This window comes from Pezoporus occidentalis, unplaced genomic scaffold (assembly GCF_034315485.1).
Source record: "Pezoporus occidentalis ecotype Australia unplaced genomic scaffold, CSIRO_AGI_Poc_V1 ctg326, whole genome shotgun sequence".
Classification (NCBI taxonomy): domain Eukaryota; kingdom Metazoa; phylum Chordata; class Aves; order Psittaciformes; family Psittacidae; genus Pezoporus; species Pezoporus occidentalis.
In genome coordinates this window covers 305858-317001 of record NW_026915224.1, presented here as the reverse complement: position 1 = coordinate 317001, position 11144 = coordinate 305858, and the positions used below count along the sequence as shown (strand labels likewise).

Sequence of the window (11144 nt, the reverse complement as noted above, 5' to 3'; positions counted from 1 at the left end):
CATTCCCAGGCTGCACTAGAGCAGCACATCAGGAGCAGCCAGACAAAGCTTTGCTTTCCCCCCTTGGCTTTTCCCATCTCCTGTTCTTTGGGAGCTGGAAAGGAATTAATATCTGCCAGCTCCCCCCTTCCAGCCCCAGCCCCTGGGGAGGGGGCACAGGCTCAGGTTAATGCTCCCATTGATCGGCAGCATCCTCCGGTTATGGTTGCTCTGTGCCGCGATGCACCGTGGCCTATTTTGCCGTTGCCAGCGTGTGATGGATGGCCTGTGTCTGGGTGAGCATGATCCCACCACCACCACAGGGAAATCAGGGTCAGCCCTGGGGTCTGTGCTCAGCTGGGGCAATGTGGGGAGATGGGGGCTTTGTGCTGGACCTTGCATCCCATCACTGGTTGTTTGCATCGGGGGGGTCCCTGAATTAGTGCTTTGGATGGAGCTGCAGGAGGCTGCTCCTCAAGGTGCAGATGAATTCAGGGGAGCTGCTGCCCAACCGAGAACCCCCAAAAGCTGAATGTGTCCCCAAAGCATGGCCCCAAATGCTGGAGCAGAGAGCAAGAGCAAGCCACAGCCCCAGGCACCAGCACTTGCACCCTCCTGCCCTCCCCAGCTCCATGGAGCTGGTTCTCCTGTGCAGCCGACAGCACTGTGGCCCTAGAGAGGGATGCAGGCAGTCTCTGTGGATGCTAGACCCTGACTGTGGCCACCATATCCCTTCCTATTCCTCATCTGCTTCGCTAGGGTTGGCCCTGTGTCCTGGGAATCATTCCCATGTCCCAGTTAATCAGTGTAATGAGTGGAGATGCATCACTGCAACTTAACCAAGCTACACAGCTGGTGTTGGCAGGCTGGGCACAGTGGGGATGAACAAAGTGGGGCTCTCCATGGCCCCCATACTGGGAGTACTGGGATCCTTTGGGCATCACTGGTGGGGAACGAGGGATGAGGAGAGCGCAGCAGCGACCCCCTGCATCCCCTCGTCCTTCTCCCCAGCACTGAGCAGAGCAGGCTCAACAACCAGGCACCGGCACCACGGGCACAGGCTCATCCCGTCGCCCGTGTGCTCCTAGTGTAGCTCCATCTGGCTCCATCTGCTTCCACCCGGTCTCGGCTGGACCAAATGTGGGTCGAGGCGAGCGTGGGTGACACACCGTGGTGCGGCCGGAGAGCAGCTGATCCCCCCGGGGCTGCGCCGGGATTAACAAGCTGCCGCCGAGCTGGCGCGGGGATCGTCTCCTGCGAAAGGTTCCCTTGCAGGGGATTACGGATAATGCATCTGGAGCCGCACTCGCTCATCCAGGTCTGTGATTTATCTCAAAATCAAATTCTGGTAATCTCCCCTGCCATCTGGCCTCCGCGGACACGGGGATATAGAGATCCATCCCCACCGAGCATCGTCCCTGACCCACCATGGGGAGGGCAGAGTGGGCTGTGGGGTCCCTGAGGGCAGAAGGTACCCCAAGGAGCCTTTTTGGGTGCATATGTGCCAGGATGCGAGCAGGACGCAGAGAGCTCAGCCCCTTGCAGGGATGCTCCGTGTCCCTGTGTCCCCACGCATCCATAGGTGCCAGGATGCAGGCAGGACCAGCAAGCTCAGCCCCTTAAGGAACACAGGCAGTAGGGAGGTGATGGGGAGGAGGAAGTGACCCCTGCGCTGCCCAGGGGACGTGCCGGAGGCAGGGATGCCCCAGCCCCAGCGGGGAAGGCAGAAGGTGGCAGGATGCATCCTTTCCCTTGGCAGGGAGGCTGGAGGGTGGCCCGGGGGGGGCCGGGTCCCCCTGCGCTCCCCTCCCCGCCCTTCATTCCCAGCTCATTAAGGCTCTCCCATTATTCTGACATTTGTGCGCGTCACGTACCGGGAAGAAGTAATTTACTTAGAAGAAATTAAAAGTTCATTTTAATTGAGCGCACACTGCAGTATGCAAATGCGGGGCGCATTATGTACACTGATGCAGAGACAAAGGCTGTAATCAACTGTTAACCCTCTGCAAGCCAGCCCCACGCCTCGAGGCAGCACTCGCACAGCTCCGACCATGCCAGAGACCCCATCCCCACATGTGGGGTGTCCCCCAGCTGTGTGGCTCCATGACCTGGTGGCATGTGTAGGTGCAGGATAAACCCCTTGTGCATCTCTGTATGCCAGCTCGGATGCAGGAGCCAGAACGGGATGCCAGCGATGGATGCTATTCCCCAAATCGCTGTGATGGCTCCAAGCCAGTGAGACAGGGTGCATGGTTGGGGCAGGGACTCTCTAAGGATGACAAAGCCTTTTTGGGGAGCCCAGATGAGATGGGGATGGAGATTCAAAGCCCAAGTGAGTTGGGGATGTATGTCCAAAGGCCGAAATATGGCTTGTGTCTTTGGATTTGAGGGTGGTTGCAGATGTGATGAGCCCACGATATTTGCAGCATCCTGTTGCCCAGGAGTTCCTCAGCTGCTTTTTATTTTTCTTTTAGGCTTTTCTCCCTTTTATTTTTACTTTTTTTTTTTTTTTTACTACCTGTCAGACCTGAGATTTTTTAATAGCAGTGCAAATAGAACTGGTTCACAGATGTGAGATGACAGCCCGCTGCAGGAGACAGACAAATTACCTCCATCCTCGCCTCAAGATGCCCACAGACTCCCAAACAAAGAGAGATGGTGGGAAGGGTTCGATGTGTAGAGAGTTGTCAGTGCTCAGCAGGCTGCCCACATTACTCCATGGGTGCTTTGGGGGTGTGCATCGTGTCTGTGGGCATCCCATCCACACCAATGCCACTGCAAAAGGCCTGTTGGGGGTGGCATATGTGAACATCCAACATTGTATTATGGGTGGGTGATGCTAAAAAGCAAGGGGGGGGACGACGGACACAGAGCTGTTCCCTTGGAGGTGGCACACTGAGCGGGTCCAGATGCTCTTGGCATGGACCCAGACACCCGTTTGCAGGAGGGGTGATGCTGTCGGGCATCCCTGCCCCTGGCACCCTTTGCCAAGGGTGTGAGGGACAGACCCAGGGTGGACCCTGACACCTTGGGGTATGGGTGATGATGGCACTTTTGACCCCAGAGCCACATGGGAGGGCTGCACCTTGGACCTGGTACCTCCGCCTTGGCCACCCTTTGCCTACCTGGTGCTCCCAGCAGGAAAGGCAACCAGGGTGGTCTCGTTGGAGGGAGGATTTAATTGCTGCCGTTGTAACCTTTGCATCCCATCCCATGTGCCGGCTGAGCGCCCGGCTCCACAGCTCCAGATGGCACCCGGGAAAGAGTTAAGTCCGCTGTGATCAACAGCAAGAAGCAAGTGGTAAACAGTTTTTCTCTCCCTCTACTAAATTAATATGCAAATTCCCCCTCCCCAACTCTCTCCTCTCCCCCCCCCCCCTTGCTTCGAAATTAGCGAGGTAGAATGCTTGGGCTAATTATGCATTCAAACGAGCAGGCTTCGTTAATGTGGCACTAAGAGGAGCCTGAAAATGATTGTGAGACGATGAAATTGAAATTGGAGCACGGCACTTCTAATGCATCTGGAGTCACTCTTGCATGCCCCAGCAGATGTAACCTGGCAGTGACCGGCAGCACCGATCACCCTGTCTGTGCCCGGGCACCCACAGCACCCACAGCACCTTCCTCCTGCTTCTTGCCTCCTGCTCTGAAACCAACTGGTTATAAGGTTTCCCAGCCACATTCCCAACCCAAGGATGGAGCTGAGCACTGTGTTCCCAGAGCTCCCAGCCTGGGGACCTCGGTGGGCTCATGCAGGTCCTGGCTGGAGATGCCACTGTAATCCTCCATCCTCCCTTGGTCTGTAGCATTCTCCTCCCCAGGTTGGATCCTGGCCCCTGAGGCAGCCATCCAGGCCTCAGTGTGTTTGGTAAAGCTCCATGTGTACTGGTGTTTGAATGGATAAACCTCCTCCTTTGCCTGGACATGCTCTTGGCAGTGTTGAAACCCAGTGGTTACAGAGGCGTTGTAGTGGGGTTCCCATCCTTGTCACCACATCCCAGCAGGTCGGCAGGTTGGGTGCATGGCAGTTGTTGGTGCATCGAGCAAGTACCAGACTGGTGGCACATCCACATCTACCGCGTTGCACAGCCCAAATCATGAACTCCCATCCTAGGACTGTCCCATGACAGGGCCGGTAGGCACAGCAGCACCAGGGACCAGGTAGGGGTGTCTCCATTCAGCATCCTTCTCCCATGGGGCTGGGGATCTGCAGAAGCAAAAGCAGGACACAAGTCTGAGGGTGACAAGACAAGTCAGGGAGATGTTTTGTGCTGGGGATAAGCAGCTGTGGGCTGCAACAAACACGTGGGATGATGGGGGATTTATGGGTATCACCAGCTCAGGATGCCACCATCCTCAATCTCCCCTGGGCTAACTGCTCACTGATGTCTGCACAGGCTTGGGTTCAGCCACACTAAGCCCAGTTTCTCATGAGACCCAGCAGCAGCCTTGACCCAGCAGCTGCAGTGGGACCAGACCTCCCCCCCAGCAGGCAGCAGAGACAGATCTTGGTGTTAAATATTCATCAGAGGTGTGGATTTTACTGGAATCATGCATTAAGCACACTTTGCAGCGTGGTCCCAGTAGCTGTGGCATGCTATGGTGGGCGGAAGGTGGTGAGGAAGGAAGACGGATGCTCTGGAGGAGGCTGCAGAGCCATAAGCCAGCTGCACTGTTAGTAATCAGTGAGGATCTACAGACTTCAGGCACTCAACAACTAGGAATAAATAGAAGAAATAACTAGACAAGGAGATGAATAGTCCCCCACAAAGGAGGGGAAGGAAGCAGGGATGCAGACCCTGGATGAGATGGTCCCTTGGAGTGGGGTGGGTGTGCTATGGTACAGTTTGGTCCAGAAGGATGCTGAGCACCCTGGAGGGATGTTGAGCATCCCAAAGGGATGCTGGGCACCCTGTAGTGATGTCAAGCATCCCAGAGGGATGCTGAGCGCTCCCGAGGTCACACCTTCACAGAGGAGGCCATTAGGCTCAGAGCAAGCAGCCTTCCCCATGGTGTGCATGGGCAAGGGCTGGGTGAGAGCAGCCCATGGGCTCTGCTCCACAGTGTGCCCCAGGGCTGGGGCTGGCTTGTGGAGGGGGTTGTTTTCCCCCTCTCTCTGGTAATTTTTCCCTCTGACTATGATGCATAGCGGTGCTAATTCGGCACGTTGCCATTAATTCCAGCACAGCTGCTGCTCTCTCCCTCAAGGCATTTCGCTAATACTCAGCTTCAGAGCCTCTCAGCAAATTAACATCATTTGTTCTGCAGAACATGTTTTATTTCTACACTACATGCATAGCTTATTACTCCACCAGAAATTTGGGGTGTGCAGGAGGCAGTGCCAGCGGGCATGGTCCTCCAGAGCAAGCCCTGCTCCCCACCTTGCCATGCTTGTCCCCAGGCAGGCACAGGGACATCGTGGCACAATCCCCCATGTGCCCCCACGCACTGCCATGGCTGACCCGAGCTGGAGCTGCAGGTATTTCCTCCCAGTACCAGGATGCTCCAGTGCTGTCAGTGCAGCCCAGGCTGGTGATGTGATGTGATGTGGGATGGTGGCAATGTGCTGGATCAGTCGCTGGCTGGCATCTCCCGAATCCCCTTGGCTTGACACAACACCCTGGTGCAGAGGGATGTTCCCATGTTTATGGACAGTGGTGACAAGAGGTCCAAGGGGGCCAGCACTGCAGCATCAGGCACTCAGCACCTAGAGCAGGGAGCCCCAGAGGTGGCTGTGGCAGAGATGTGTTCCCCCATTCCCAGCCAGCACAGCAAACCTGTACCCCAGCATCCTCCTTCTGCCCCCACGGCCACCCTGTGCCCACCCTTCCCTCCTTGGATTATCAATCAGATCCTGGAGCTGCCAGTGTGGTGTCACAAGCTGTGCAGGGTGTCCTGAGCTGGGCAGGGTGTCCTGCCCACCACCAGACAAACCACACCACCCGCTGGTGATAATTTCAGGTCTTCCGCTTTGATTAAGGTTATTTAAGCTTTTTACCGAAACATAAAACCTGATTGTTTGCATAAACAACCTAATTGGATTATAGTGCACAGCATCGCTAATGCTGTGGGCTGGCTGGGTGCCGGCAGCAGCGCCAGGGCCGCACTGGCAAAGAGGGCCTCCACCTCTGCCCTTCCTGGTGTGGTTTTGGCAAGGGGGGGGTGAGACACCTCAGTGCCCCATGTTGGGGTGTGCGTCCACTCACCACCCCTCTCAGCCATCCACGGACCCTGCCTTGGGGTGGGTGATGGCCGTGAGGGCACACCAGCATCCCCAGCACATGGCTCTGCGTGTGCCCTTGGCAATGTAAGGAGAGAGGGGATGAAGCCCCTGCTCCGGCACTGCCTGCGGGAGGAGGAAGAGGAAGGAGGAGCAGCGGAAAGGTGCTGAGCGGGAAGCATGGGCCGGGACCCCGGCGGGGATGGCTTTGCAGGAATGCTGCCTGCACAGCGTTTCCATGGCTGGGAGCTGCAGAAGGCTTTCATGGCAAAAGGCGGAGAGGCTCCATGAATATTTCATTAGGAAAGCAATGTGGTGTGCTGCAGAGAACATCTGGCTGGAGTCCCTGGAGACCCCTGCCTTGTGCAGGAAGCAGGAACTGTGAAATACGGAGGAAAACGGGGGAGAGCGGGAGATGGGGGGAGCGTTCTGTAACACGGAGAGCATTCCTGCCCCAGCCCTGCAATGGGAAGTATGGGGCAGGCAAAGGGCTTTGTGGTCCCATGAATAGCGGCCCCAGGAGGTTTGAATGAGGTGGAGGGGCTGCGGTGGTGCCATTCAGCTGCTGGAGGCACCTTTTCCAATCCTTCTCTATGGGATGCTTGTGGACCAGGCTGCAGCATGGTCTGTCCCTCACAAGCAGGGTGCTGTGTTTAATCCCAGTATCTGATGCAGGAATGGGAAGAGCTGCTCCTCCAGCTTGGATTCGTGATGCATGGGCTGGCTGTGAGAGCCAGGCATGGACCAGTCTGTCTAGTGATGCTTGAGCATGGGACAGGATGTGATGGGACAGGCCAGCTCCTCTTGCCTTACTGCACACCACTCCCAGGAAGATGCTGATGCCCTCAAAGTTGGATGCTGGGACCCCTGCCATGGCAGGCAATGGGTGCTGGGGTCAGGTACCCTGAGGGAGGTTTGTCCTCATGGTGCTGGTGCAGCGAGGACATCCCTGCGCACAGGAGTGCTGCTGGGAACAGGCCGGGTCCTTCAGTGGTGCAGAGCAGCAGGGAAGAGCTGGGTGATGCTGGGGCTCAGCATTGCCAACATCTCTCTTTCCCTGGGTTCAGTGCCAGCTCCTTCCCCCGGTGCCAGCCAGGTTTGATGTCTGGGGTCCTGGCCAGAGTCCTTTGCCTTCACATGGTTTCCAGCAGAGCTGTGAAGCCACAGTGCTCCCGGCACACTGGTGTCCACCGCTGGCTCCAGCGCTGCTCCTGCACCGACCTGGACCAGCACGCGGCCGCACCAGTGCTGCTGGACTGAAGCTCTGCCCTGCACCCCTCATCCCCATCCCCAAGGCTCCCAACACGCACCCGCACCCCCAACAACCCGCTGCCATGTGCCCTGCATTGTGCGGCTCATGGCCACAGGACCATGAGCTTCCCGGTGCCCCGCACCTCCTCTTCCTCCCCACCATGGTGTTGGGTGCGGAGGGCTCTTTGTCCACCCTCCCTTTCTCCCTTCTCTCCCAGCCACCCCTTGCCCCAGGCTCGGCTCTGTGGCAGCCCTGGTGTGGGAGCAGGGGATGGCTCCCATGTGCCAGCCCTGCCGTCAGCAGGACTCTGGCTCACGCCGCCCCTGCCTGTGCCCGGCACAGCTCCCGGCACCGCCGCCGCCGGCAGACAAAGCCCAACCAGACAAAGCTGCGACCTCCCTCGCGGCCCCTGCGTGTGCGGCCAGGCGACGGCAAATCCCCCCTTGCAGCCGTTATCCGAGCCCAGCCGGCATCCAGAGCCCGTCCCTGCCCATGGCAGGCAGCGGGTGCAGGCAGCCGAGGGCAGGCCACAGGCAGGAGCGCGGTGGGACGGCCGCAGAGGCCGCAGGCAGCCTGCACCGGGCTGAGCCAGCCGGGATGCGCAGCCCCGGCAGCGGACACATGCACGCACACGCAGCCTTTAGAACGAAGGCAAATACCTCTCTCCGCTCTGGCTCCACCGTCTGCCACCCGTCCTGCCTTGGCCATGCCGTGCCGCTGCCACGCTGCCTGTCCTCCATGTGTCTCGCGCCAGGACGGGCTGCCAGACCCTCCTCTCTTCGCCGTGGCGGGTTTTGGCCCCTCGCTGCCTGCTGGCGCCTTGGCAGCGGCAGCCTCGCCGCTCCCGCGATGGCATGTGTCCATTAGTTGTTTTTTTTCCTCTCTCCCTCTCACAATCCGTCCTCCCCAGCCTTCTCCGCCGGTGCCTCCGGAGCCGCTCACGGTGCCAGCTCGCAGGGAAATTGGCAGCGAGCGCGGCGCAGGGATCCTCCCGCAGCTGACGGAGCCCCACCAGGCACAGGCAGCCCTTCTGCCAGCCACCAGCCTTGGCACGGGGGGCCGGGGGGCTGCTGGCGCTTGGCAGCCCTTCCCCGGCACTGCGCGCCCCAGCCACCACCGTGGCTCTGCTGCCAAAAGCCAAACAAGGGGGAGGAAAAGGGGAAAACGGCAGGGGAATGAGCTGGCTTCGCCGTGCCCGGTGGCGGGGAACCTGCCAGGGGCTCGCTGCGGGCAGCTGGGTGACGTCCTCGTCCCGCAGTGAGGGCTCGGGAGCCTGGACACCGTGCTGGCATCGCATGGAGAGGCTCAGCTCCGTCCGTGTCCACTCGTGCCCCCATCCCAGACAGGAGAGCCCATGCCAGGGATGGCAAGCGCCGATGCAGATCGGCTCAGGGATGCTGCGTGGCAAGCACGGCTCCGGCAGACACACCTCTTACCCAGCATCCGTCTGCTGCGTAGGGAGGCCCGGGAAATTGGGAAGGGGAGAGCGGAGGAGGGACTTCTGGCGATGGGTGGGTGGTTTTGGGGTGCCCCCCGGCCGTTTGTCACTGTACGGCCGTGCACTCAGCCTTGTGCGACACGGCGTGCCCACCCCATGCCAAAACCCTGGCCCCAGTGGTGCAGTCATGCCATGGCTCCATCCTGGCCAGCCATTGGCATTGCAGCCATTCCTGCCTTTCCTGCTTTTCTTCCCCAGATTCCTGGTCTTGGTGATTTTCTGAAGGAAGAAGCTGGAATGTGGCTTGAGCACCCATTGTAGTGCAGGGTCTCCCAGCACTGGTGCCGTAGGAGGGTCCCCAAGGCCAAGGAACACTGGTGGGGACAGCCAGGCATGAGGCAGGAGCAGGCTGCCAACCCAGCACCCGGCTCAGCTTCACCCAAAGTAAGTCATATAGACCTACTGAGAGCTGCAGGGGTGCTGGGGCTGCTCCAGTGCCCTCTCCCCAGCCCCATGGCACATCCCCATGGCACGGCCTGGTGGGGCAGAGCACCGGGAGCACCAGTCAAGGAGCCATCACGCAGAGACCTGCCTGCCATCACCGTTTAACAGGTTTACCCACTAATCAGGGATACCTTTAATGGGGTTGGCAGAAAACACCAGAAGCCTTGCATGGGGCAGGATGGGGCTGTGCATGGGTCACACTGGCCTCATCCCAGACTCCAGCCATGCTCTGGCTACGCAATGGAACTTCCCATCCTGAGAGCAGGGATGCAGCAGCTCCTGGGATGGTGCTGACAATCTGCACCATAGGAAGAGCCTGGAGTGCCCCTCTGCCCGTGCTCCCGTGGCCCGGCCTGCCTGTGTCACACGTGTGCCTGCCATTTCCTCAAATAAGCAGCTAATCTCCATCAATCATAATTTTGTGCAATTATCATAATAGGGCCATTTTGCACTTATCCTCGCCACGTGACGCAGGAGGCACTTACAGCTCTACTTCACGCCGAGTGTCTCCGAGCTGCTCCCATCCTCGGGGAGTCCCGAAGGCAATTGCATCCCCTGCAAGCCCCCAAGGACAGATTTGTCCCTTGCTACTGCAGTGTGGGCAGTGGCTCCAGCCGCAGATGCTCATGCAGGCAGGATGCAGGCATAGGGGGCAGTAGCAGGACCCTGTCCCCTTGATTGTGCCCTCTAACCACTGCAGCAGCAGCGCAGGGGTTAAACCACGAAACGGGGACAGTTAATCCGGTTTCTCCCACCATATGGAACTAGCAATCTCCCAGTTGTGCTGATGCCATGCGTGTGGTGGGGGGCATGGCCAGCAGCCCCAGCTCTGACCCCCCAACAGCCAAGAGGGAGCAGATTAGGGGGGCTGGGAGGCCCAAGGGCTGTGGTTGAGAGATTAAGTACTGGCAGATGGATGGAGATCAAATGTTTCACTCCACCTTGTTTACTATTCCCTCTTTAGCAGCAGTCAGGGACCCTAGCACAGGATCTGGTTCTGTCCCCCCTTGGGTTGGGTCAGGACAAGGCTGGCGACATGGTACCCACATCCATGGGGTGTCCCAGCGGGGATGGATGGGGTCTTCTCTCGCTGCTCTCCATCCTCACCCCAAGCAGTGCCATGGAAGCAGCTCCTGGTATCCCCATCCCATCCTACCACAGAACAGGGACTTGTAGCAAACACCAGTCATGGTGCTCACCCCGAGCATCAAGCTCCCCATAACCCAGTGGTGTTTGTGGTGTTTACACCACAGTAGTAATTACTTTCTTCTTCTTCTTTTTTTTCTTTTTAACAAACGCGGATGTTGCCAGAAGTAAACTGTAATGTAATAAAAGCTTTCTGCTGGATCCATAATTAATCAGCGAGCTGTGTAAGGCAGGGGGGAGCAAGCAGAAAACCCTCCTGCTGGCATCATCTGTGGGGCTCGTTCCTAGCTGGGAGGGAGGCAGGAAGCTGCGGTGGCAGCCTGGGGACAGCCCAGTGTCCTGGGGACCACTGTAGCATCCCCATGAGCCCAGCGGAGTCCATGGGCAGGCAAGACTGCGGTGTACCCAGCTCTGTTTTTGTGGTGTCCAGCAGCCGCAGGCACTGTGTGTTTTGCTCCCAGCTGTGATGGCACATCTGGACTGACCCCTCTGTGACGCAGCGTCCCCACCACCCTGGTATGGAGAGCAGGGCTGGGCACCGAGCAGCCACAAACCTGCTGCATAAACCAGAACCTGCTTCACCAGCACCTGGCCGTGCTTGGCAC

At 58.6% G+C, this 11144-nt stretch overlaps 2 protein-coding genes across 6 annotated transcripts in view; one reads left to right on the top strand and one right to left on the bottom strand.

The window, feature by feature from the left end:
- Positions 1 to 1033: 1033 nt before the first annotated feature.
- The window catches only part of ACSF3 (acyl-CoA synthetase family member 3), a 77579-nt gene continuing 67468 nt past the window's right edge, over positions 1034 to 11144 (top strand). The window contains exon 1 of one of the 4 annotated variants that reach the window (XR_009966691.1): positions 1034 to 1297. Coding sequence is in view for 3 of the 4 variants with exons in the window: in XM_062628971.1 (XP_062484955.1) it covers positions 1118 to 1297 (180 nt within the window). In the remaining variant the exon portion in view is untranslated. The remainder of the gene's footprint in view (positions 1298 to 11144) is intronic. The other 3 variants (XM_062628971.1, XM_062628970.1, XM_062628973.1) reach the window with 3 other exon arrangements.
- On the bottom strand, positions 3879 to 8900 carry LOC134168871 (uncharacterized). Of its 2 annotated transcripts, none has more exons than XM_062628967.1 (2): positions 8111 to 8900; positions 3879 to 4186 (listed from the first exon to the last, which is right to left on the bottom strand). In XM_062628967.1, the coding sequence occupies exons 1-2, from the start codon at positions 8746 to 8748 to the stop codon at positions 4090 to 4092; spliced, it is 735 nt and encodes a 244-aa protein (XP_062484951.1). In that variant the 5' UTR covers positions 8749 to 8900; the 3' UTR covers positions 3879 to 4089. The 2 variants fall into 2 exon arrangements, with proteins under 2 accessions (XP_062484951.1, XP_062484953.1); XM_062628969.1 differs by lacking the exon at positions 3879 to 4186 and adding an exon at positions 6197 to 7420 and having other exon boundaries at positions 8111 to 8899.

What these genes read in the sequence shown, in the direction of transcription:
- LOC134168871 (XM_062628967.1), bottom strand. Translation starts at nt 8,748, where the DNA reads ATGCGATGCCAGCACGGTGTCCAGGCTCCCGAGCCCTCACTGCGGGAC. An exon ending in TGGAGCCAGAGCGGAGAGAG is followed by an intron (nt 4,187 to 8,110) that starts GTATTTGCCTTC and finishes TTGCTTCTGCAG; the next exon opens with ATCCCCAGCCCCATGGGAGA.